The sequence below is a fragment of the Leptodactylus fuscus genome, chromosome 3, assembly GCF_031893055.1.
Source record: "Leptodactylus fuscus isolate aLepFus1 chromosome 3, aLepFus1.hap2, whole genome shotgun sequence".
NCBI classification, from domain to species: Eukaryota; Metazoa; Chordata; class Amphibia; order Anura; family Leptodactylidae; genus Leptodactylus; species Leptodactylus fuscus.
The window spans coordinates 54,668,185-54,696,071 of record NC_134267.1 but is presented as its reverse complement, the minus strand read 5'-3'; the positions used below and the strand labels follow the sequence as shown (position 1 = coordinate 54,696,071).

General features: G+C 42.0%; 1 protein-coding gene across 2 annotated transcripts in view; it reads left to right on the top strand.

The window, feature by feature from the left end:
- KIZ (kizuna centrosomal protein) overlaps window positions 1-27,887 on the top strand; it is a 98,633-nt gene that overhangs the window by 46,111 nt on the left and 24,635 nt on the right. For both annotated transcript variants that reach the window (XM_075267614.1, XM_075267615.1), the window contains exons 8-11: window positions 3,475-3,610; window positions 13,356-13,506; window positions 15,718-15,783; window positions 27,537-27,635. In XM_075267614.1, coding sequence (XP_075123715.1) covers window positions 3,475-3,610; window positions 13,356-13,506; window positions 15,718-15,783; window positions 27,537-27,635 — 452 coding nt within the window. The remainder of the gene's footprint in view (window positions 1-3,474; window positions 3,611-13,355; window positions 13,507-15,717; window positions 15,784-27,536; window positions 27,636-27,887) is intronic.

Sequence of the window (27,887 nt, the reverse complement as noted above, 5' to 3'; positions counted from 1 at the left end):
ATGCATTCAGTAACAGAATAGATCATTAACCCCCTCCCCTTCTATTGGTAATGAGATTACTCTTCTCATCATGGCTCAGGCTGTCCAGCAAAGCCAATTTAGATTCAGAACATAGAAAGCAAAACCTTACTTCAAGATGATTTTTTTTTTTTTTTTTTTTTTTTTTTTATAAAGTAATACCCATAAAGGTACAGCGCCAACATTTTCACAAAATTCTACAATATAAACTCAATCTAAGAATTTAATTGTGCTCTCATTTTCAGTTACGCGGTACATACCCTTATGTTATTATGGTCTTCATCCACTACCTCTATATCCTGGGAACCATCAGAAGCATTTACAGTATTGAATCTTAGGCTTTCAGATATTAAAGGGGTACTGGGTTATTAAACCAGCCCCTGTAATATCTTCAAGAAGTATGAGGAGTCAGGGATGAAATCCAACAGCAACTTAGTTTATTCATATCTCCATACATAGATCTGCAGCTTCACCTCAGCCATGTGCAGGCAACCCCCATCTCCTTCCTCTAAGCTTGGTATATGGTGTCGGAACAAATTATTGTGTTCATTAGCCATGGAGACAAAGTCCATTATTTTTCTATGTATTGGAATAAGCCTTTTCAGACAAATAGATGGTTCCAAGGATTGTACATAGTTCAGTAGTATCAGGTTCATAGGTAATACAATAATGGAGTAATACAACTGAATACAATGCAGAATCTGTGCAATATAATTATATACAATCCCATAGTACATGGGATTGTACATAGTTCATTAGTGTCAGGTTCATAGGTAACAATACAGTAATGGAGTAACACAATTGAACAATAGTATGTGAAGTTGTTGAAGATATTAAACATTGTCGCTCAAGGCTCCTCAGTTTTATCTTCTAACCTTTAGAAATGTTATTCATACGTATTATTATTGTCTTGCATGGTTTGTAATTAAGCCTGTATTACATAGCTAATGTAGCCTCTTATCTGTGTCTGTATTAACCATTATATACTGCATTCCTACCTGGGTTTAAAGTGAAAGACCACAATTTAAAAGGAATCTGTCGCTCGCCACTTACCTTCAGGATGCTAGCTCTGTTCAGGACAGGACGTGCAACTGTAATAAGGGACATATTATGGCCTCGTCAATCCATCCTTTTATTTAGAAACGTGAATAAAGTGTAGCATATATAGGATGGTCATGTTGCAGTGTAGGTTATTTTAGATTGGACATGTTTAGTAGAACAATTTTTAACTACGATATGTAAAATGTGGCCCCCAAAATAAAAAAAGTCAAGATGGGAATGTGTTCTTTATGTATTGACTGGTGGTTTCCTTCCATGTCTGCAGCATCGCAATTGTACTTTCCAGATTTTCTGCCTTGGCAATGCAATGAAGTCTAAAGAGGGGACCTTGTCGCTGGCAGATGGGCTTATACAATTTGAATAAAATATTAGCCAAGAACCACATTTTCATGTATCTCTATAGACAGTAGTCTAGCAGTAATGATCTTTTTACTAGCAGAGTTTTGTTGCATTTCTGTTGCGGTCATGGTGACATTCATTTGCATATATAGGTGATATTGCTTGGTAGTATTAACTATTTGTGTGTGTTTGTTGCATTGTACATATGGGGGTGTAGCTGACTCCATTTTGGTCCTGCATGACAACCACTTGCTCAAGGCTGAGTCTAATAAGCACATAAAATGTTTCCATACATTCCCTCTTAATTAATTTGGAAGTCTAGATCTATAGACTATCAGTAGGGTATGTCAAGGATAATTTGGCTAAAATTTGAATTCATTGGAGGCCAAGGCCCAAAGAAAGGCGAGTCATTATAGTGTAGGGTCTCACCTGAAGAGGTTGCCTTGTCGCTGGCACATGGGCTAAAAGGGAGTCTATCATTGGACTAATGCATTTTTTTTACTAAGCATATTTTGGAATAGCCTTTAGGAGTAACCCCAGCAGGTAATGGGCCCTATTTACTTACTGATCCCCGCTCCTGCTCACAGCTGACTGCGCTTCTCCTTCTGCGTAGGTGGCTGTGAACAGGAACGGGGATCAGTAACTGAGGCCCTGGGCCCACGAAACCCACAAACACTGCTGTCATTATACTCTCGGGTCTTTTCAGACCCCCCAAGTATAATGACCAGAGGGCCAGGTGGAGTGAGGGAACATAAAAAAACACAACACTGTTACTTACCTCTCTTTCGCTCCTCAGACTTCGGGCCTACAGAACTGTCCCAGACATCACGTTGGGCGGCCCTGCATCATCATGCGTCGTGATGCAGGCCTGGCTTATGTGACATCTGTACTAACATTGAAGATGGCCAAAATCAGCAGAGAGTGCTCTGGAGCCAGGGAGAGGTAAGTAACATTGTTTTTTTATGTTTGTATCCTCCCCAGGGTCTCCAATCTGGGGGTCAAACTTTTAGGCCTCGGACAGAGCCGACTGTGCATGCCCATAGGCCATAAAAAATGGTCGCTTACACAGTAAGTAAGCAGCCATTTTCTTGTGGCTGGCGGGCATGTGCAGTCGGCTCTGCCCGAGGCCTAGAAGTTTGACCCCCAGCGCCAGAATAAGACGCATGAAAAGGCCGTTCCTGAAGAAGATGGAGGCAGCGCTGGAGAGTTCTCTCGCAGCATTGGGGACGCCCCCAGTGCTGCAAGAGAACTCATTTGCATACCGACGCAAACCATGATTTCTACCTAACGGTGGCACGGAGAAGACATCTAAAGGTAGGAGAAGAATACCCTTTCTGAAGTCTATTCCTACGTGTTAGTCATAAAAAATTGCGTTTTAATGATAGGATCCCTTTAATTATTTTCCTGTCCTAGCCTTCTTTCCTTTCCCGGTATGATGAAATGAAGTCTCAGGTATGGGGGAACCAATGATTTTTACTTTAGCCAGCTGTACAATCGCATTATAACTTGGAAAAAATAAAAATCATGGAGAACTAAGCACCTCCGGTTATATACAGCCCCCTATGTACTTAGACAACCTTGAGTAGGCCTAGGCAGAAATATTACGTGTGCGCCTAGTAAACGCGTGCTACTACTTGGGGTTATTTGTACTACATTGCTGCCTTTGTTTAATACATTTTATTGAGACTGTCAAAGGAATGCGGTGGAAAACACTTCACTGCATTATTCTGCTAAATACGCAAAGGTGACACTTTGTAAGCAAATTTGTTAATGTGTGAATGGGTTTGTTACTTGCTTCAGATTACAAAGTGCGCAGAAGCGCTACCGTGCCTGAAATCCTAGATCATAGAAAGCCACTTACTGCCTTCCATAGAGCACAAAACCCTGAAAACCTTGAGTGACAGAAGCTACATGAGACAATGACAAGATAGGTTGGGGGGGTTTTTTCAACTCCAAAATAAAGAGAAATAAATCAGATTTTTAATTTAGATGGCTAATACATTGTTATACAAATACACAAGATAGAGATCTTATTTTTAAAGTGTATTTTTCTTACAGGACAATCTCAGCATCGTTGCGAGAGCATCTGCTTGGCCATATATCTTTCTTGAAAGAACGTGAGATTTTGAAAGGCGGTGTTCCAGCAGGTTTTGCTAGCGTATTGATGCCGCATGATGAAATGAAATCTCAGCAGGTAGGAGATGCCTATTTGATAATCAATGTGCCTTGTTATTTTAACAAGTTGGATGTTTGCAACACTTTTATTGTGAGGAGACAAATCTTTCAGATTTAACCATTTTTTTTCATATAGAAAACCATTGGAACACATTGCCTTAGTGTCAGGGGGATTGAAATGTAGTGGGGCAGGGCACAATAATCTTCTGATATCTGTCTTTGTATAGTTCATTTCCTTCTAACCCTACCGTTTTACTCATGAATGTGTATTGAACACTGTATAGGGTATGCAAAAAAGTCCTGTCTTTAATATATCCTGATGCATGACAGTGTCAGACAGTGCAAGGACACACCCTGCTAGTCACACCCAGTTGTCAGTTTATTGTTAAAGTTATAGCAGGAATAGGACAACGTAGAGATTTAAAGGGATCCTATCATTTAAACACATTTTTTTTCTGGTTGACATGTAGGAATAGCCTTAAGAAAGGTTATTCATCTCCTACCTTTAGATGTCTTCTCCGCGCCACCATTATGTAGTAATCCCGTTTTTCTCCAGTATGCAAATGAGCTCTCTCGCAGCACTGGGGCGGGCCCCAGCGCTCAAACAGCACTGGGGGCGTCCCTAGTGCTGCGAGAGAACTCTCCAGCGCCACCTCCATCTTCTTCAGGAACGGGGTCTTGACGCATCTTCTTCCCGGGGTTGACTTCAAACTTATTTGGAAAGATCTCTATCAGTCCCGTAAAAAGGACCTTTCACCTCCTGGGGCACAAGCGGTTTTATATACCGCTAGAAAGCCAACAGCCTGCTGAATTCAGTGCACTATTGGCTTTCCTGTTCTGTGCCCCCGGTGAAGAGCTATCGGTGTCGGTACTGTAGCTCTTCACTGTCAGAAGGGCCTTTCTCACAGTCAGTAAGGAACGCCCTTCCTCACAGTAGAGTCTATAGTGCTGTACTGTGAGAGCGATGAGGAACGCCCCCTCCCCTCCTGATAGTACTTGTCCTTAGGCGAGTACTGGGGGGGGCCGTTCCTCACCTCACAGTGTCATCACTGGTCAGTAAGGAACGCCCCCTCTCAGAGTACAGCGCAATCGACGCTACTGTGAGGAAGGGCATTCCTGACTGACCGTTACCGGTACCGGCACCGATAGCTCTTAACAGGAGGCACAAAATGTGAAAGCCGTTAATGCACTGAATTCAGCTCACTGTCGGATTTCTAGCGGTGTATTACACCACATGTGCCCCAGGAGGTGAAAGGTCCTCTTTAAAGAAAGGCTTCAGCAGTTTTGCCTAGTTTTTGCCCAGTTAGTACTACATAGGGTAGTATTGAAGAGTAATACAGAGGTTCTTGTGTAACCTTGTTTATATCTGTTATTATGTGACCTTCATTGGGTTGCCTGCCAACTTGGTTCTTTCTTCCTCTATTATATGGTTCTCTTAAAGCAGCTCATATTCAGTGAGGAGCCTAACTGGCATGAAATAGAGATGGGCATATTCTGATCACACTGCACTCGCTGCGATCTGAGTCTGGTCTCAGGCATTTAGTGATAGATCAGTGACACAGAAGTGTTGCCTTCTAAGCCTAGTTCCTGTACAAAGGACTTTTCTCTTTGCCGGTTTCAGTATAAAAATGGCGATCACCCGGCGGACCCCTTTATAGGCTATTGAGTACGTAAGTAACCACTGTTTTAGCAGTTCGGCTCTCCATTGTTCGGGATCCCTGGAGGACCCAAATGATGGAGAGCCCAGTTCAGTTGTGAATCTAGCCTTAACCACACTGCAGAGACTCTGTTTATCCTATGTGTTTCTGCCTCACCCCTCTCTTTCCTACCTACTGCTTCTGATATGATTCTCTTATGCAGCTCTTACAAGCAGGAGGCAGGGGGAGCAATATGTTTTCTTATTCAAATAGATTTTACATACTGTCACAGATAATGTTGACAGGTATTGTATTGTCAGGCATTTCATAGTTAAATATAGTAGTGACTCACCTACTATATCACTGCCTTCCTGCTCCCTGAGATAGAGCAGAAAAATCTTTAGCCGCACTCTGGAGGACAATCAAAGGAACAAAGTAGGCAGGGCTTGGTGGAAAGTGGAGGTGTCTCCAAGCTGCCAGAAGAGATATGACAGATGATGATGTCATCCTATCTACACAGAAGACACAGCAATGAAAGGGTTCAATATGTATAGTTGCAACTAAGCTAAGATGAAACAGATTATACAGCTAGAATATTGCTGGTGAGTTTGCATTATAAAAAAAAAATAATTATATATTAGAGTGTGATTTTTGAGGTTGATTTTGAGACAGATTCCTGCCTGCAAAAATCTGGGTGTGAACTTACCCTTACAGTGCTGGTCCTTGTTGACTGCAGTGCAGCATCGATATGGTGATGTACATGCACATGCTACAACCAATCACTGGCCTCCTATATAACACAAGACCATTGCATATGTGAACGTTCAGAACGTGACCACTGCAGTCAGGGCCGGCTCCAGATTTGTGTGGGCACTTGGGTGACAGAGCCTCAGTGGGCCCCTTTTGGAGCAACGCATGTGTACTGCAGCAAAAAAAGCAAACAAACCTAAATTGGGTGTTTTTTTTTTTTTTTGCTGAGACAGCCCTATTGGAGTGGCCTGTAATACAGTCCATTCCATACAAGTAGATACAGCCTGTTCAGGCATCAGAAAGTAAAGAGGAATTTTAGGCAGACATCTGCCTCAGATTCCTCTTTATTTTCTGCCCTCCCCCCCCCCCCCCAACTCACGGTGGTGGATACAGGACATCAGTATGCCCTTGCGGATTTCCAAATAAATGGGTCTAATCAGTGGGGAGTCTCAAGCCGCGGCCTCCAAATCGGCTGCAGAATCCACAGAGATCCAGCAGAGTGCTTTTTTTCAGCGTCCTACACTAATTGTTTTCAATGAGAGTCAGAATGAGGGAAAAATCTGCTGTTTGAATGGACGGTGGTACCTGTATAAGCGCTGTGACCCCTTCTCTGTTTACATATTGTCATGCATCTCATAGCGGCCATGTCATGTAACTACAGCCTGGTCCTATACATGTCTATGTGACAAGACTGTAATTATACTGTAAAGACACCAGCGGTTTCCCTATAGGTATAATGGAAACATAAAGTGAAAAGCGCTGCAAATACCGATCTAGTTAAAAGTAAGATATATTAATGGCGGCGCTTGGGTGGGCCAAGGGCAGCCGCCATTGGCATAACTTAAGTCTTAAGGGCCCGGGTGCAAACTTTTGTCTGGGGTCCCCTATCCTCTTCCTAGAGTGAATTGTTGATAGTGGTGGTTATGGGCACTGAAGCAATCTCTCAGATATTTGAAAGGCATAAAGCTTTAGTACCCACAACTGCAGTTATCAAGAATACGGCGAGTGCCCGGCATGTAAACAATACTGGGACAGTATTATGTGCTCTACAGTGGCCCCCAAACAGTATAACGTGCTCCACAGTAGCCCCCAAACAGTGTAAAGTGCTCCACAGTAGCCCCCAAACAGTGTAAAGTGCTCCACTGTGGCCCTCAAACAGTATTATGTGCTTACTAGTGGCCCCCACACAGTATTATATGCTCACAGTGCTCACCCCCCCCCAGAGCCTGAACCCCCTATTACCCTTCTTGCACACACACAGTCTACACCCCCATAAACCTCTCTTGCCCACACACAGCCACTCGCCCATGCCCCCCCTCTTGCTCACACATGTTCTCTGCTCGGCAAGCTTGAAACCACGCTTCCTTCACCTGTCTGGCTCGCCCCTACTTCCCTGCCTCTCATATCTCGCTCCTGCAAACACGCGACACAGACAGGGAAGGAGGGGCAGAGCAGGCAGGCACCGTGCTGCTCTCCGTGCTGCTCCTCATAGATGGGACACAGACGCTGCACACGCTGCATTCGGACTATAAGACGCACACACATTTTCCTCCCATATTGGGAGGAAAAAAAGTGCGTCTTATAGTCCGAAAAATGATTGCACTAAGCAGCCATTAGCCTAACCCTTCATGAACATCATATTGTCATTTTTTTACCGCGCTCGTGTCATGATGTGCACCGTTTCAATGTAGTGTAGAGAGAGCCAAAAACCAAACCTGACTCTGACAAAAAAGCATCAGAGTATTGAATATGCCGTGTAATTGCTATTTTAGTAATTTCGGAACAGGCACAAATAGAGATATTTAGGTACGTGTCAGTCAGACTTCACAAAGTGCTGTTGAGAAGCGTCCATCTATTTGTACATAAATCCGCCTGTTGTCATGTTCCATGGTTTCACTTTCATTTGTATTTCTTGGTTTGACATTGTCCTCTAATAGCTTATTAAAGTGTTCTTCACCTTTTAATGGACTGGCCTTGGAGTCTTCCTAACTAGGAGAGTAGCCTTGGAATATGCCCTTTGGAGCGAAGCAAATTAACCTTGTATTGGCGTCTTTTGTGAGCAACGTGACAACAGTGGAATGTGTCTAGAAGTAAGCAAGTATGATTCATTCCATTATAGCAGATGCTTGTGGCACTAGCTTTGTGTAATGGAAGGCGGTTAGCTTCATTATCATGAGGATGGAATTCCCATCTGAACTGGAATGAAGCTCATGTGCATTTGTAAAGTGCCTATTTGTTCCTGAATTATAATTCAAGTTGTTCTTGGTCTTATTTTTGATCAGCTATGGCCTTCTTTTGAGTGCTAAAAAAGAACTAATACACTCGCTTACATGATGGCTTAAAAAGAAGGGTTTAAAATGAAAAGTCTGCATTTGTTTTGAGAAATAGCGCCACTCTTTTTCATAGGCTAAATTTGGTATTGCAGCTCATTCCAAATCAAATGTAACTTTTACATATTGAATAAAATATATAACTCTATAAGTGCCACAATAAGTCGTTCATTGTGAGGGGTACACATATCAATGAACCTGCGTCAGCATCCGGCTCAAAAAAACCACCTCCCATTGACTTCAATGGCGACCATTCACTTCTTTTTTTCCGCTAGCGGTTTTGTGCAAAAGAAGCAACCTGCCCTTTCTTGCCATGGATTCCGCGGCGTGAACACTCCCTCTCAACTAGGTCCATTCATTTGCAGTGGCATTCAGTTGCGGCTAGCCGTTTTTTGGACTGGATTCTGAGGAGATGAGAGGTGCCAGTAGAAGTCCCTACAAGATCACCTGACTAGGTCGCTATGATGTGTGGTGCACTAACACCCCCCTGCATCTATGGTTGTCCACCTTGAAAATAAACTGCAAATTCTGCCGTGTGAATGTAACCTAAGGATGAACAGAATGAATTAGTGAATTAGATGAATTAGTGAATTCCACCAGAGTATAACTAATACAGGTGATTGGATATAATGACTAAACTGTCTTATCTGATCTCTTCTTCTTAAAAAGATTCTTATTTCTATGTAGCTGAAAATATGGAATTCAAGGTAGAGCTTTCTTTACACAGTAGACACTATTGGGAAGACTTATACAGGTACTTATGTAGGGCTGCCTGTATGTTACTTGCATTAAAGAGCTACTTGAATTTTAATATATTGTGTTCATTGTAGGGAAATCTGATTAATTTGTGGAGTAAGGCCTTATTCACCCATGCAACAGACAGCCCATTAGTGACACATGCTACAATTCACACAACTGTGGGCCCCTGTACAAAAAATTGCAATATGCACTATTTCAGTCCGGATTGTGTAGGGCACAAAGTTAGAAATGGTAAAAGACCATTGATTTTTACTAGTACTCTGTGGTCATAAGGACTTGGCTTAATTGTTCAGAGAGTTCCTGGGTAAATGTCAAACGTCAAAACGTGGCACTGTGTATTATGTCTTGCGGTTTGTTCAAATGCAACTTTGCAGACTTAGGGTAAGTTCAGAGGCTGTCTCAGGTTCCAGTCCAAAAAACAGTTAGCCACGACTGAAAGCCTGTGCACTGCACCGGCATCCAGCCGTGCACTCCGCTCCGGATAAGGCCCAATGAATGGGCCTAGTCGGGAGGAGGGAGTGTCTTCAGGCTGAATCGCGATACGAAATGGCCTGAAGAATGAGCATCTCGCTTCTTTTTTCCGGGAGCCTGATGGACAGCAACAATTGCTTCTACAAGACCTTGACATTGTACTAACACACACCTGTATGCTCCAGACCAGCAAACTTCCAAAACTCCTGCTTTATCAGAGATGGTCAATTAATCAAGGGCATTTGACACTTCTGTTTTTGAAAACATTCTTACTTTGCAGCATTTTTCCCATGGTGCAAATTGTTGCAAAAAAAATGCTGTGGAAAAGACTGCGGTGGAAACGTAGTTTTTTCCACTACGTTTTTCACAGAAAGTCTGCAGATTTTTCCTCTGTGGACTTTCTGCTGCTTTTATACAAATACAGAAATCGCCAAAAAGTTTGTGTTTTTGAAATTGCAGCATTTCTGCTGTGGATTTTTGTCTGCAATGTGTTTGATAATAAATGGAAAGGATTTCTATCTATATAACAATTGATGATTTTTACCAGTATTACATAAAGTAATTTAGACATTTTAATAATTGAGGCTAAGGCCCAGATCCTATGGGCTGCAGCCTAAAAGTGCTGTGGAAAAAATCATGGGAGAAATGCACTGCGGTTTTTCGTGAAACACTTTTCATAGAAAGTCTGCAGAGTTTTCCTCTGTGGACTTTCTGCTTCAGTTACACTTATAGGGAAACCGCTGGGGTTTGCATAGCTATAATTGATATGTTGCGATTTGTAAAAAAACACAAGCGTTTTTCAGATCCCAGCCCTGTAATTTTCATCTGTTCACGGTATTTTTCACTATCCCAGCACTGACAGGTACGGTTATGCTTGTCGTACTCAATATAATGAGATATGCATATAGTTAATATGGCCATCTTATATTGTGTGTTATGTCACGGCTTGGCTATCAACCATCCTTATTAGCTCCCCCATATTAATGACAAAAAGGCGGTATTGGGCTGCAGGGCCAGGAATACAAAGCCTGAGAAAGCTGAGCACTTCGGGTATAAAAGCGGACGAGAAAGCAGGAATTTCAGAACTTATCGGTGTAATTGCTTTCTTGAGAGATACCAGTGATTGTCTTCTTACATCTCTCCACAATCACGCCGGCCCCTGAATGAGAGGTTACATCTCTTTTACTTACAATTCATGTATATCAGCTATTTAGGTTTATCTGCTTGACTTGGTAAGTTATTGTATTGTAGTGAAAAAATTGCAAAGTCCCCACCAAGGTACAGAAAGTAGGCGATAGCGGAAGAGGTTTTTTAGTAATCACCTATTACATCCAACGTGATAAATATGTGATCTTCAGGGCGCGGGATAAATAGCGCAGGTCCACTATTGTATTGTATTATATTTATTACTTATGTTCTCAAGTCTTACTATGTAGAAGAGAAGATGCTTATAGAAAAAGGTAGCAAAGAGGTAAGGCCGAACTCTTCACGACTACGCTTTTGTGGTATATGCAGCATAAAGGCAAACAGTATGTTAAATGGCATGTCTTCTATATCTGTAAAGTTAAATAAAAAATAAAATATTATTGCAAGGCCACATTGTCAAAAGCCATGACCACTGAGGTTGCTGTTTGGTTAGACATCTCACTGGAGAGGGATGGGTGACATCACACATATATGTCACCTGTTCCTTACCCAGCAACTGCTGAGGCCAGTGATTGGTCTCAGTGGTTTTGTGAGCCTCAGGTCCTCTGACAATCCGGCCCCGACACAAGACCCAAAGGACACTGGCAGTGAACAATGGAGCACCAGGGACTGGTGATTTTTTTAATACCGTTTAAACTCCAATGGCCTTTCCACCAGTTGTTCCAAGTCAGTTCATGAAATTTCCCTCATATATATTCTATCATCAACTGTGAGAGGTATTTACACCTTCCCGCATTTTCACTTACATATACCTCAGGGAACGTGGGTATATACAGTGTTGGCCAAAAGTATTGGCACCCCTGCAATTCTGTCAGATAATACTCAGTTTCTTCCAGAAAATGATTGCAAGCACAAACTCTTTGGTTTTAATATCTTCATTTATTTTGCTTGCAATGAAAAAACACAAAAGAGAATGAAAAAAAAAAAAGTCAAATCATTGATCATTTTACACAAAACTCCAAAAATGGGCCGGACAAAAGTATTGGCACCCTCAGCCTAATACTTGGTAGCACAACCTTTAGACAAAATAACTGCGAACAACCGCTTCCGGTAACCATCAATGAGTTTCTTACAATGCTCTGCTGGAATTTTAGACCATTCTTCTTTGGCAAACTGCTCCAGGTCCCTGAGATTTGAAGGGGGCCTTCTCCGAACTGCCATTTTGAGATCTCTCCACAGGTGTTCTATGGGATTCAGGTCTGGACTCATTGCTGGCCACTTTAGAAGTCTCCAGTGCTTTCTCTCAAACCATTTTCTAGAGCTTTTTGAAGTGTGTTTTGGGTCATTGTCCTGCTGGAAGACCCATGACCTCTGAGGGAGACCCAGCTTTCTCACACTGGGCCCTACATTATGCTGTTGATAGTCTTCAGACTTCATAATGCCATGCACACGGTCAAGCAGTCCAGTGCCAGAGGCAGCAAAGCAACCCCAAAACATCAGGGAACCTCCACCATGTTTGACTGTAGGGACCGTGTTCTTTTCTTTGAAGGCCTCTTTTTTTCCTGTAAACTCTATGTTGATGCCTTTTCCCAAAAAGCTTTACTTTTGTCTCATCGGACCAGAGAACATTCTACCAAAACGTTTTTGGCTTTCTTAGGTAAGTTTTGGCAAACTCCAGCCTGGCTTTTTTATGTCTCTGGGTAAGAAGTGGGGTCTTCCTGGGTATCCTACCATACAGTCCCTTTTCATTCAGACGCTGACGGATAGTACGGGTTGACACTGTTGTACCCTCGGACTGCAGGGCAGTTTGAACTTGTTTGGATGTTAGTCGAGGTTCTTTATCCACCATCCGCACAATCTTGTGTTGAAATCTCTCGTCAATTTTTCTTTTCCGTCCACATCTAGGGAGGTTAGCCACAGTGCCATGGGCTTTAAACTTCTTGATGACACTGCGCACGGTAGACACAGGAACATTCAGGTCTTTGGAGATGGACTTGTAGCCTTGAGATTGCTCATGCTTCCTCACAATTTTGTTTCTCATGTCCTCAGACAGTTCTTTGGTCTTCTTTCTTTTCTCCATGCTCAATGTGGTACACACAAGGACACAGGACAGAGGTTGAGTCAACTTTAATCCATTTCAACTGACTGCAAGTGTGATTTAGTTATTGCCATCACCTGTTAAGTGCCTCAGGTAAGTAACAGGTGCTGTTGATTACACAAATTAGAGAAGCATCAAATGATTTTTCAAACAGTGCCAATACTTTTATCCACCCCTTCTTTTATGTTTGGTGTTGAATTATATTCAATTCGGCTTTTTGACAATTTTTTTTGTGGTTTTCCATTGAAGACAAATTAAATGAAGATAATAATACCAAAAAATTTGTGATTGCAATCATTTTCTGGAAGAAAATGAGTATTATCTGACAAAATTGTAGGGGAGCCAATACTTTTGGCCAACACTGTATGTAATGGTAATTGCACACGCTCAGAAGCAGAGTCCATGAAAGGATACTGCGCATGCTTGCGTAAGTGGCCACAAAAAAATTGGCCACCGGCATGTGCAGTCGGCTCTGCGACCTCTACATGATTTATATTGTTTCAATTGTGTGTGGAATGAAACTCTTGCTGTGTTAATGAGCATATTGTAGTCATTCCTGTGTCATTCTTGTAGGGTAATGTGAATACTGCAAGAGATGTGAACAATACTACCTCAGTTTCAAGCACAGACGAACAAAGCTCCATCCTTCTGAAGAGGAATCAAAGTGTAGATGAACATTACAATCGCATACCAAAACACCAAGACTATAAAATAAAAAATCAAGGCAAGTTTTTATTATGGCATTAAATTCACCACTAGGTGGATTCTCTAGTGGTTTCCAGTTACTTTAAATGTACCATAATAGGTACCATACCTCCCCTAACCTATAGGACGTCCCTGCCACAGTTCAAGGAAATCCCTTGTAAGTCAAGTTCAGCAGGGTATATGCAGGCTTTAGCTCATCGCTGTGTATGCACCAGGGGCTTTGTACTGTAACAGCCTCAGCAGAGCCCCCAGCACATGCGCCGTGATGAGCTGAGCTTGATTTGCATGGCGCATGCGTGAAGTTTTCTCTCATTTACTTTCATTAGCTGTGATGAATGCTGCGATACTCTGCGATCTTTGGCTGTGCAATGGGTGTTTTGGCCAAAGCAATCATGTAGCTATAGCTTTTTTGTTTTGCAGGTGGGTGGAGAAGCCTTTAGATAAAAACATTGCTCCAGGTTACATCTATGGCTGACCATAGACCCAATTACCCCATTAGATCCCATAACACATTTTCTTCCACCCGTTTTTATTGTCTTTAGACATTAAAATTGTGTGCCTCATGCTAGTTTCATGTGTTGCAGACAAAGTCACGGCATCTGGCTGATCATAGTTTATATCACTGTCCAGTCACGTATTAACCTCTGGCTAATAGTGGAGATTATGAGCAAAGAACCAACCTCTATTTGGAAAAAATGTCTACCTGCCATAACCCCCGTAATGCCAAATATCATTGATGGAGATAAGGTTATCTTACAGGTTTGTCCTCCCATAATTTGACATATCTGGACATGAGTTGCACAAGATAAAAAAAAATAATACCTCCAAAGGTCATCTGTTATCCTAGGTGCCTATGTTTAAAGAACATACATGTACTGGCTAGCTGTTTCATATGCCTCTAGCATATCCTTTACTCATCAGCTTCTCTGTTAATAGGTCACCAATATCAGATCGGTGGAGGTCCGTCATATTTAAGTGAACCCTCAGCCTTTTCATGATTACAAAGCACAGTGCTGTACATTGTATAGTGGCTGTGCTCGGTACTGCAACTCATCCCCATTCACCTAATTCGTGGACCAGAACAACAGACAGATGGGCTGCTAAAATAGGGCCCTATGGACCATGTTGACTATAATGGGGTCTGTCTGATGTCCATCGTTTTAAAACTGAGGACCAGCAGAGGAAAAATCTGTGCGTGCAAATATAAACATAGCCTTGCGACCATTTCAAATAGCTAACAGGCAGAGGTTCCCGGTGTCAGACCCCCCACCGATCTATGGATAGGTTCAATATCAGAGTCCCAGAAAACCCCTTTAAAAAAATATAACACCAAAAAAAAAAATACCTTCAGATGCCAACCTGAAACATGTGGGCATGCACATTTCTATCTCCGACAGGCACCGCGATTTTCCCTAGGTGAGCTGGAAATTGCATAGTAATTAACCCCTTTTATTCTTTTGAAGTCCAAAAACGGCAAAACGCTCCCCATAATATCATATCATCCAAATTAAAATGTTACATGGAGTGTTGTCCTTCTTTTCCAAATGCTGCAAAATAACAGCAGTGATGAACACCACATGATTTGTTTTAATTATGTCAAGGCAGACCATAGACAAAGCAATTATGTCAGCCATGTACACCAAGAATCCATTTTAATAATCAAAGTTTAGTCTGGGATAATGACTGGGTAATACACACTCGCTGGGTTATCTTCCTCAGTATCCATCTCATCAAAATCTAAAGAGCTCGGCAATTAGGATGAAAAACCCTTTATATGATTAAGCCGGGCACATTGATTTAGGTCTTTGGAGTGCATGCTTGTTTTATTCTCCGTGGAAAAAGCAACTTTGATTCCATTAAATTAAGTTTGTTGGGTTTTTTGCACATGTCCTGCTATTCAGAGAGACACTGTTGGTATTTATATACAATTTTTTCCCCTGGTTTTTATTTCATCTAGTTAAAGCATAAATAATTTAAGAAGCCTGGTCGGCTCAATCATTTTTTTTATTTATGGCAGCTGAAGAAGGCCGAGAAGAAACCTATTTGATAAAAAGTTCACAGTAGGCTTTTCTTTTGAGAACCAGAAAGTAGAAGACAAGATCAATAAACGCTAGATAACAACAGTATAAGGAAAAAAAATATACTCAAAGAGCAGGGTTTAACTGGAACTAAGCCAGCCCGGTCAATCACGCCTTTGAAATGTTTCATTATTTTCCGTCTCAACATACAGATGACACAAGCTCGTGTGAAGATGACAGCAGAGACGGAAAGTTTGGAGAGAAAAAACGTGTTCCAGGTAAAAAAGTCATTTCGGGATGAAAGAAAGAGGCACAAACACCCACGAGGGTATTAAAACAAATGAGCTGATATTTACTAAGCACAATGTATGCCGGGTAAACAAAGGTGATGGCGCTCTAACGAGTAGGAAGAGATGCCGGAAGGCGCTGCCGAGTGAACATCACCTGACCTTTGGGTTTTTACTTTATTTGTGGATATTTTACAATGATTAATGCTCGTAAGCTTGTTTCACTCATTACCCCGCAAGCTGCAGATGTTGCTAATTTGCTACTTGTCTTTTGTAACTGGATAACTATCGGTTATGTGCGCTGGAAGAAAAAGGCGCGCTGACATAAAGGAACGCATCTCAATGGGTGTGCATCAAATGAGTCAGATTTAGATTTCTTTCCCTGTTGATTTCTGCATTTCTTTTCTTTTATCAGAGAATGGTGCACAGAATTGCGGGGCCATGATACCATTTGGTTACACTATAAATTATTACAAGGTGCGATGATTAACATAAGATACAGGCGTCTTACAAACAGTTCTTTGTGACGGGGATTGTGTTAAGAAGTAAAATCTCAAATTATGGCAGTTTTGTTGGGTAAGAAGGGAGGAAAATAGTAAAATATTTCAGTTAAAGGAGTTATGTGAGGAATAACATTTTTCAGCAGTGTACTCCCTACATCAAATCGGCAAACCTATACTAGGTTCACCCCTGCGTTCATCTTTCTGTCCCTTGGGTCCAATTGAGGACCCGAGAAAAGGAAACCTAATCCATTTAAAGGGGCTCTATGATTGGCAAAAGTTATTTTTAGCTAAGCACATACTTGCATAGGCTTTAGAAAGGCTATTTCACACCTACCTTCTGTATGTAAATGTCCTCAGTAGTGTTTGAATAAGTCCGTTTTTATTCACATGCTAATTAGCCTTCTCCGTGCACCGTGTCTGCTATGAGAGCAGAGAGATGAGCCATACACATAGAGAATAGAGGGTGCACAGAGACACTTCCGGTGCACAGAGAAGCTAATTAGCATATGAATAGTAACGGACTTATTCAAAATCTACTGAGGCAATTTACATACTAAAGGTAGGTGTGGAATAGCCTTTCTAAAGGCTATGCAAGCATCTGCTTAGCCCCTTTAAAAAGCAATTACCCGCTAAAACCCACGGATCCCATAGACTGTAATTCAGTGCGCCGCATTTCTGCCTAAAAAATGCAGAGAAATGCTTGCAGGACGTTCTTTCCACATTTTTAAAGCAGTATGGAGAGTGGAACGCATATGTGAACATAGCCTAAGTTACACATACCCCAACCATCCCAGTGCCAATTCTGAGCTTGAACTGTTGGCTCTCTGCCGTCTCTGCAGTTACTCCAATTTTTGGTCATGTGACCAACTCGGTGTACAAGCAGGAAGAGCACAGCTGGGTCAGTCACATGACACATAGGAGGCGGAGAGGCAAGGCTTCTGAAAAGAGGCACAATTTAAGGTTCACAGGCAAAGATGTAAAAGCTCAGCTTGGGCCCCCCCTGTATTCTGCTGGCGAACTAATATCTTTTGCCATGAAATGGTTAATTTTCTCCACTCTGACACTGGACACTGTGTACCATGAACCTCCTCACTCCAGCTCACCAGAGGGCAGGGGTCCTAAATTTACAGCAGAGACTGACAGCCATAAAGAAAATTAGAAAGAAGATTACAGATGTTTATCCAATTGAAGGTGACCTATGGTGTCCCCTTGTCTTCCAGGCTTGATAAGAGCTTCAACCTCTATAGTTACAGCCTGTACTTTTGGCTCCTCACAGTGTTGTGAAATGTTGCGAAGTTTGCCGACATGTTGTACGCTGCCTAAAAATCTATATTCCTCATATAACACCTTTAAAGGGATTCTATAATTAGAATCCCTTTTTCTCCAAAGGCCACGTTGGAATAGCCTAATAGGCTATTCTTCTCCTACCTTTATTATTCTGATCTGTGCCGCCATTTCTGTGATTTTTTTTTTTTCTATATGCAACTGTGTCTTCAGAAAACACAAAGGGCATACCCTGTGCTCTCCAAAGACTCTCCAGCGACACCTCTGTCTTCTTCTCCCGACACCTCTTCATTGTGTCATAGTCACATGTCCGTTCGGCCATTTTCCTGTAGTCTCTTACACGAGTGTCCATTCGGCCACATTAAAATAGCCAAACAGACACGTGCAGTCAGCCCTGCCAGCTGATGACACGGCGAAGAGGCATCGAGAGAAGAAGACAGAGGCGTCACTGGAGAGTCTTTGGAGAGCACAGAGGACGCCCCCTGTACTTTCTGAAGACTCATTTGCATACGGAAGAAGAAAGAAAATTCACAGAAAATGCGGCGCGGATCAGGATAATAAAGGTAGGAGATACTAATGATAGAATCCCTTTAACTTAATTTTGTTCACTTTCCAAATTAGAAGTTTTCACATTTTTAGCAAACCAGGTTGGACTTGGTAAGGACAATGGGGATCTGGGTAGACTGGTAGAATTGTATAGTCAATGTGGAACCCATTTCTTGTTACCATGTAAGGACGGGTTCACACCTGCGCCCCGTCTCCGCTTTCAGGTTTCCGTCTTCTGCCCGAGAAACTGGACAGGAAACGGAAACTGGCAGTCACTTTTCAAACCCATTCATTTGAATGGGTTTGCAAAGTGTCCATCCGTCTTCTGGTCTCCGTGGCGAAACCGTTTATTTTTAACCGGACACAAAGGTGGACATGCAGGACTTTGTGTCCGGTTAAAAGAAAAACGGTTTCACCGCTGAGACCAGAAGACGCTCACAGCCAGACACTGATTGCCGTGTTTCCTTCTCCTGTCGGCAACCCACAAAGAGACCGGGGCGCAGATGTGAACCCGCCTAACTAGCTTCATGCCGCGGCCTCACATGGTCCAAACCTCAGCTGACTTTCTATGAAAAGCGCTGCAGAAAAAAAACCATGTTGCGGTTCTGCCATGTTGTTTCCTGCAGCGCTTCTTTGCTACAGCCTGCTAAGTGGGTCCTTAGCTTCAAAGTCTTTTGTTGCTCAGAAAACAAAAACAGGAGAGACGCCGAGCGGCCTCAGAAAACAAAAACAGGAGAGACGCCGAGCGGCTATGATGGTATACAAGTGTAGCAAGCAGCAGCTTGACCGGTGCAATGTACTACAGAGGAGATTAACCTATTGCCAAGGTTGTAACAAATAGGGCTTGAATCCTTTTAAGTTGTTTTTGTATGACTGTATAGGCCGTCCAGGACATTAAATACTATGGCATACAGTACTAGGGAAGAAATCTTTTAAAGGCGTTTGTATAAAATTCCAAGAATAGTGCTGGCTGTATCGCAGCTAGCAGAAAGAGGAACCCATTGAAGTCAATGGCCGGGGCCCCACGGGAAGTAAACGCAGCGACTTGCTCGACAGTGCAAGCAAAGGGGATGGGATTCATGCGAATCCCATGCCCACTTTGTGGAAGAAATCGCAGCACGGACACGCTGCGATTTGCAAAGCCTGCGACTTTCCCGTAGATATAATGGGAAGAGAAAGTCTGCAGAGGATAATTCCGTGAACTTTCTCTTAAAAGCGCTGCGGAAAGAACCGCAGTGCGTTCACGCCGCGGCTCTTTCCGCAGCGCTATAACGCTGCGATTACAGCCCATGGGGCCTTAGCCAATGGGAGGCTTTTTGGCGCTGAAATTCCACACCAAATTCCTCACCATTTTCCTCCGTGTGAATGGACCCACAAAGGGATATAATGACCATTCCTCTATGCTCAGACAACCCCTTTAAGATTGTTATACACATAAAATATTTATCTGAATGGCAATTCCACTCATGAATATAATAGTTTGTTAAAGCCAGGTGAGTACGTCTCACTTGAGTAACCTGGAGATGAGTATGTAGATAGATTTCTTAAACAAACTATGCCAGAAAACCAGGGATCAAGGCAGGGTGGGAGTGCCTCAACCTGTACGATTTACTGTAATTCATGTGAGCTGATCCTCAGGAGTCCTGGGTGACATATGCCAAGCAATCTTTAAATGATGATGTCCTAAAGATTGGACTCCATTTATATGCCCACAAAAATACTTTAGAGAGGACCACCTCGATCAAATTCAGCTCTTTGTATCATTTAATAGGCGTTGCTCTTCTAATTCCAGCATAGCTTGATTTTTTTTCTCTAGCCCCCACCATTCCTGTATAATAGGTTCTGTTTGTTTTGATGCTTCAGAAACTTTTTATTCTCTGTACTGTCAGGTGGGCTGTATCAGGCAGGAGCAGACAAAGGAGTGTAATCCTGACACTGTCCACCTCTGATTGGAGCTCTGAATCACACCCCCTTGCTTGATCCTTCCTGACACCGCCCATCTGACAGTATAGAGCCTAAATATAATATTAGGCACTAAATCTAACTGCACTGATTGCTCAGGAATGGTGGGGGCTAGAGAAAAAATTTCATCTGTGTCGGAATCCGCAGAGTGATGCTAAAAACTAGAGTTGCCGGAAGTGGTGAAAGGTCCTCTTTACAATCAAGGAAAAGACTTCACATTTCATACTCTCATATATGTCTTGCAATTCCAGTGTTTTATTTACACATGTAACAAGGCGTAGCGTAACCTTTCGGCAGGAATTATATGGCCTCCATCTACTCCTGAGACCACCACTTTCCTGTATACACCCTTACTCTTCAACAAGGAGCTTATGGCAGCTCGACATACCCCCTATCTGGGCTATTAACCCTTGACTGACTATTCTTATCTGCCTGCTAAGGTTTGCAATCTCTTTCAACTACCTGATAGTATGAATATTTCTATGGACTTTTCTCTACTTAAAGGGGTTGGTCAATTCCTCACGGTTTTCTAGATCTCTGCTTGCTGTCATTCATTCTGTTACTTCTAGTGGATGAAACTCTGACCATGGTCATGTGATTTCCGGTCCATGGTCATGTGATGAGCAGACAGGTGCCGCTCGTTACAGTCACAGCACAGTAATCAGACATCTGCCTGGTAATCAGCTGTGCACCTGTGTGCTCATCACATGACCATGGACCGTAAATCACATGACCATGGTCAGAGTTTTATCCTCTAGAAGTAACAGAATGAATGACAGCAAGCAGAGATCTAGAAAACTGTGAGGAATTGATACAGAAAGTATATTGGAAAATTGTATATCTTTTTATTGTACATTTGTTTGTCAATATTGGTCTGAAAGTGGCCAACCCCTTTAAGTCTGATGAAGGCCATATAATACGTCCGAAACGTTACTCTAAACCTTGTTACGTGTGTAAATTTAACACTGGTATTGCAAGACAGTTACAGTCTGAAGTGTGAAGTCTTTTCCTTGATTATACTACTGGAGTGAGACCCTAACTTCACTACTTGACAGTGTGCTATTTACATTTCACTTTATTAGGTCCTCTTTATAGGGACCTGGGTGAACCATCAAGCTAGCAACTCAGTTAGGCCTGGTTCACATCTGCGTTTGGTAATCTGTTAGGGGAGTCCGCATGGGGACTCGACCCCGAACGGGCTACCAAACGCACTGGCAAGTGGTTTGCAGTGAAAGCACACGGATCCCCCATAGACTATAATGGGGTCCGTGTGCTTTCTGCGCGACCTCCGTACGGAACATGCGGACAGAAAAGTACTTCACAATCTACTTTTCTGTCTGCATGACTCATGCGAAGATCTCGCAACAAGCACACAAACCCCATTATAGTCTATGGGGTCCACGTTCTTTCACTGTACACCGCTTGCCATCTGTGTTCGGTATTCTGTTGGGGGGGGGGGTCCCCATGTGGACTCCCCTGAACGGATCACCAACGCAGATGTGAACGAGGCCTTGGATAGGCCAGACTCACCTAAAAATAACGTCTTTTAGGGGCCACACGGTGGCTCAGTGGTTAGCACTTCAGCCTTGTAGCGATGGGTCCTTGTGTTCAAATCCCACTAAGGGCAAAAACAAACATCTGTAAGGAGTTTGTATGTTCTCCCTGTGTTTGCATGGATTTCCATCCCATATTCCAAAAAGACATACTGATAGGGGAAAAAAATGTACATTGCGAGCTCTATGTGGGGCTCACAATCTACAAAAAAAAAAAATTGCATCTTTTTCACAATGAAATTCATGCCTCTGTTACCAAGATATTCATTTATTTATCAGTCTGGGGCACCGAGGGCGGCCGTTTTGCTCTAAACTGCTTTCCCCCACACTGCTCGAATATGCAAGTGCAAGAACACAGCGGCTGGCGCAATTTCAGCATAGCTCCCTGGCCTTGGGAGGGGAGCATTAGGGAGCCTTCACACGATGTAACGCTGCGCTCATTCTGATTGTTAAAACACGTTAAGAATGAGCGCGTAAAAAGGAGCTCCCATTGACTTGAATGGGAGCCGGCATACGTGCGCTCCCCATTGAAATCAATGGGAGGCTTTTTTCCTTATGCTTTCAATGTATTCCGCGCGTAGTGAAATCAATATTTCTGGCAACGGAGGCCTGAACTTTCATGGGTAAAAAGATGATACATTAAGGTGAGCCTGACCTATCGAACGGCGCGGCTGCTTTAATATGCTGATGACAGACTCCCCTTAATAATTCTACCATATCTTCTGCCAATGAGGAAATGACAATCTTAATAATCTTCTCCATCATGTTAGTTCAACAGGCAGCTTTAGGGTCCTAACAGTATATGGAAATACATTGAGAGACTTAATATGAACATCATAAAGCTACCAAATGCATGAGCTATAAATTGGAAAGCCGATATTTAGTTGACCCATACCGCAATTGTTAATGGAATGTTTTTTCATTGCATTTATCTTCACATTTCAGACTGTACACAGTTACATCTCCCGTCGTGCTGATTAGAATTAGTAATGGCCCATGACCTTAAACTCGTACAAACATTACCTACTCGTCTTTGGAAAAATCGGAATTGAGCATCCAACCACTGCTTCTAATGAACCTGTAAAAAAACCTCGATTTTGCAATTAATAGGGTTGTATTTTGTGTGCAAGTAGGAAAGTGTTAATTAGATCCAGTTCTGAGAACCTAAACCGTACACATCATTAGCAAGTAACCCTAGATCCACCCACGTCTCCTCCACATAAAGGATATGTCCTTGTAGCACCTCTCCATTAATGACCATCATGCATGTATTATGTATGTAGACAGTGCCTCAGATGGAAGACTTACATATATGTGGCGTATTAGAAGCTGTTATTATGGCCGACTCCTTTTGACTTGGAATTAAAATAATGATTTGCGGAAATATACCCTCATTCCCTATTCCTGCTATAGTCTCTCACTTTTTCCCTTGCTGTGTGTTTGAAGATGGAGCAAAGCGCAGTAGGGTGCCCCAGGGAGCCTCAGCAAGAGCACCGTATTGTCAATTAGCTTTTTTTTTTAGTTTTAATAAAACTGATTTTTACGTATAAAATCTCTCACTTATTAAAATTTTAATTACTGGCGACACAGCAGATTTTCTCGCTATAGATTTCTTTAAAGATTGTGCTGGTAAAACCTACAGCGGTAGCAGAAATACAGAAATATAGGCTGTATAGCTATAGTACCCACCTGGCCGCAACAATTTTATGTTTGGGGTTGCACCAAGCATTTTAATGTTTATTTGCTAATATTAGGTATCGTTAACTTATATAACCCTTTGTACGAGGTTAAGAGAAGAGTTGGGGCCGTTTTATGTCCCTTTAAGTACTCGGAGTATTGATTGCCGTTTTAGTCTCGAGATTGATTGTAGTTGGTGATAACCTTTAATGGACCAGGATAGGAGTTCTCAAAGATGAAATACTTCGATTTTAAAACCTCGAAGATTCTTGAGCGGACCTTGAAGGTTTTGAAAATCCTGCTCTCCATATATGAGGCTAGCTGGGAAATGTCCTGAGACTATAATGATAAGGCTATCATCAGAAGTGCCTTTTAAACCTATGGGAGCTAACTTTGTTCCATCACTCGGATTACTAAAAATGACTGCCTGTGACTCGGCCAGATTGGGTGAAGGACGGAAATCGGGATGATATTTTTCTTGTAGCACAGGAAAAATAAAAAGACATTCTGCCGGGCTTGATGTTTGGATATCATTCCACACAGCACACACTAATAATTGGTTTTTAGATTTTATTAATTGTCTATATTTATCTTTTATTTGATTTATTTTATCAGCTCCAAAATCACCAAATATAGCTTTGCGGTGTCTAAATGATTTTGCACTTTGTACAAAACTGCCTTTATGCAAATTAGAATTTTGGCGCAACCGAGGTATTGCTACACTTGCTGGTGCATCCGATTTCTTCACTCAGCGCAACTTACCGCCACCTAGCACTGCATCCGTACGCCATGATTGACGTCCCCGAGCCCACGCAAATGTCACGGCTCTCTTTCTTATACCCCTGGTCCTGCTTTATTGGTGCATCACAAGGTTTGAGAAAGGGATGCCTGCTGTGGACAGAGACCTGGTGGTTTAAGGGTGTAGTCCTGGAGCACCCAATATCTCCACTGCACCCAAGTATCGCCATGTCTAAGGTACACAAAGTACCTTATTTACATATGGATTGAGAGTGCTTTTGTTGCAGCAGAGGTATATATGCAAAGCTGTACAGTGCCCTACATGGCGCTGTAATAACTTCAGTGGGTTTTTCATCTCAGGATTTCAGCAGCCCTCTTGTCTCCTCTCCCTCCACTTCCTGGTTTACAGTTTATTCCAGCACTTCTTGCTACTTGTAAATGGCTCAGTTATGTCAGGATTTACGCACACAGATAACTGAAGCACCGCTTAAGAAACTTATCTAGGTCTTATCAGGGCTCAAATACGGAGCATACAGAAGGAATGAGAAAAAAGGATGATCAGAGAGACCTTATAGTAGGGGCTGGGCAATTATCACCTAAATCAATATCATGATTAACTGAACATTTTACCTCGTTTATGATTAACTAGCTGGTACCCGCGACTTCGTCTGCGGTGATTGTAGAAGTGGGTATATACAGGCGTGGGTAAGGTTTTCGTACTGTGTATAAGGTATGGGATATGAAATGTAACTTTGTATCTTGTTTTTGCTGTAATTCAGAGAATACGTGAGACTTTTGTGTTGAAGTTATTTTGTATTTGAGCTGCTATATATACGGTTTTGTGAGAAACTTTACATAGTGACTTTGGGACAGAAGTATTTGAAGTTAACCCTTTCCCGCCTATGGCATTTTTTGATTTTCGTTTTTGACTCCCCTCCTTCTAAACCCCATAACTTTTTTATTTCTCCGCTCCCAGAGCCATATGAGGTCTTAATTTTTGCGGGACAATTTTTTCTTCATGATGCCACCATTAATTATTCTATATAATGTACTGGGAAGCAGGAAAAAAATTCAAAATGGGGTGGATTTCAAGAAAAAATGCATTTCTGCGACTTTCTTACGGGCTTTGGTTTTACGGCGTTCACTGTGCAACCAAAATGACATGTCCCCTGTATTCTTTGTTTCGTTACGATTCCGGGGATACCAAATTTATATGGTTTTAGTTACATTTTGACCCCTTAAAAACAAATCCAAAACTGTTAAAAATTTTTTTTTTGAAAAGTCACCATATTCCGACAGCCGTAACTTTTTTATACGTGCGTGTACGGGGATGTATAGTGCGTCTTTTTTTGCGGGACTGGGTGTACTTTGTAGTTCTACCATCTTCAGGAAATGTTATTGCTTTGATCACTTTTTATTCAAATTTTTATCAGAATCAAAACAGTGAAAAAACGGCGGTTTGGCACTTTTGACCATTTTTCCCGCTACGGCGTTTACCGAACAGGAAAAATATTTGTATAGCTTTGTAGAGCGGGCGATTTTGGACGCGGGGATACCTAACATGTATGTGTTTCACAGTTTTTAACTACTTTTATATGTGTTCTAGGGAAAGGGGGGTGATTAGAATTTTTAATCCTTTTATTTTTGTTTTTAATATTTTTATTTACTTTTTTTAAACTTTTTTTTTTTGCATTTATTAGACCGCCTAGGGGTATTGACATGGGTGGGCGGTGTCGCGGATTGTCAGAGCGGTGGGGGTCGGCAAACATGGCTGCTCCGGGGCGTTATAGAGCGCCTCCTGGAGTATCGTTAAGGTGAGGGGCAAAGTGGTAAAGTATATGTATATGAGATTGTGTGGGATTAGGGGCGAGGCTGCAGAGGGCAATATGAATTTTGTGGCTTGCTATGGTCCAAAGTGTGTGAGATTGCAGAGATGGTGATGTGAGTTTGGGGTTTGTGGGGGTCCGTATGTACGCTATTGTGACGAAAAGTAGCCTATTGCGCAATGGGGTGTATTAACTATGTTTGTGGAAAATTTCAGCCAAATCGGTCGAGCGGGTTTTGCGTGATTGACTAACAAACATCTGAACACACAAACCCACAAACATCCAAACTCACAAACTTTCACATTTATAATATTAATAGGATGAACCATTATTTTAGGACACTCCCCTTTTTACATGTCACACCCCCTATTTATATACCATGCCGTGCCACTGAATTTTGCTTTTGGTTATTCGCATATCAGCAGTTCTGACTGGATAGTGTACAGTGAGTAACATAGTCTTCAGCCAGTGGGAGTAGGAGACAGGATGGCATGGATGCAAAATAATTTAAATAATTCATGTGAGCAAGTTCACAATTAATTTACCTGACTTTCACTTTTGGTTAGTTGCCCAGCCTTACCTTTATAGTATCAGAGTGTAGATAGTAATAAATGCAGAAATAATTCTTCAGGGGAAGGAAGGTGGAAATTACATAATGCCCAGCATCAGTGTCTGTCATTGCAAGGAAGAAGAATTCCTTATGGAAGCTTTTATACTACATTTTTAATATACTTGCTTTATACATGTTCTCTCCCTTTTATTGGTGTTTACAGATAATTCCAATATCAGAGTGTAGATAGTAATAAATGCACAAATAATTCTGCAGGGGAAGGAAGGTGGAAATTACATAATGCCCAGCATCAGTGTCTGTCATTGCAAGGAAGAAGAATTCCTTATGGAAGCTATATTGATGCATAAGAGCTATTCAACTCTTATTCAGTTTTCATTAGGAGTGACACACCATCACGAGAAAAGTCAGATACTAAGAGCAGGTTTTACATGGGATATCACAGTTCTGAAAATAAATGTTAGGGCTAGTTCACACGGAGTTTTTTGGCAGCGCCTGCCAAAACGACTCCCATTGACTTCAATGGGAGCCGCTCGCTGCTTTTTTCTGCTAGCTAGTAGCAGAAGAAAAAAAGGAAGATGACCTACATTGCCGCGGATTCCGCACCTAACTCAGCCGCATTGTCTGCGGCGCGAGACTCCCTCCCGATTAGGCCCAATCATTCAGGCCTAATCCGGAGTGGAATGCCGCGAGGGGATGCTAGTGCACTGCAGTGACATTCGGTCGCGGCTAGCCACGCGGTATGTTCACATGCAGAATCCATTTTCCTTAGAATGGCAACTGCAGCCTGAAACTTAGTGGTTAGCTTGAGTTGAACAAGATACACTAACAAATGTAAAAATAATTTTTGCACAACAAAGTTGAAACTAGTCCGGTTAAACCCATTTTTGTAAAATGTTAATACTCTTATAAATCAATATCTGAGCTGTACTTTTTTCATGTATGCTGCTTTTTTGAACTTTTTATACCAAATTTTTACAATTTCATCAAAAATGTCTTATTTACTTATTTATATTACTTTTTGTTAATACCATTTTTTAATCTACTTGCTTTATACATGTTCTCTTCCTTTTATTTTTGTTTACAGGCAATTCCACTCTTTTATTACAAGGGGTAAAGGACAATATTCACACAGAAGAAGATAAAATCGAGGAATTTAGTGACATATCAGATATTGAAATTCCTGGTAAGTAATAGCAATCCACACACACAACATAGTTTCCATGTACATTAAGAGAACCAAGAAGTAAGCTCTGTTGTCTTTGGGGGGACGTTGTAGAGTTTGCTGCTCATAGTAATAGCCATCTATACACACAGCATAGTTCATATACTTTAGGCAGAACCCTAGATGTACAGTACATGTTTTGAGCCACATGTTTGTGGTGCTTGGTGTCAAACAACCCACTGATCCTGGAAAACACCTTTTAGGCCCGGTTCA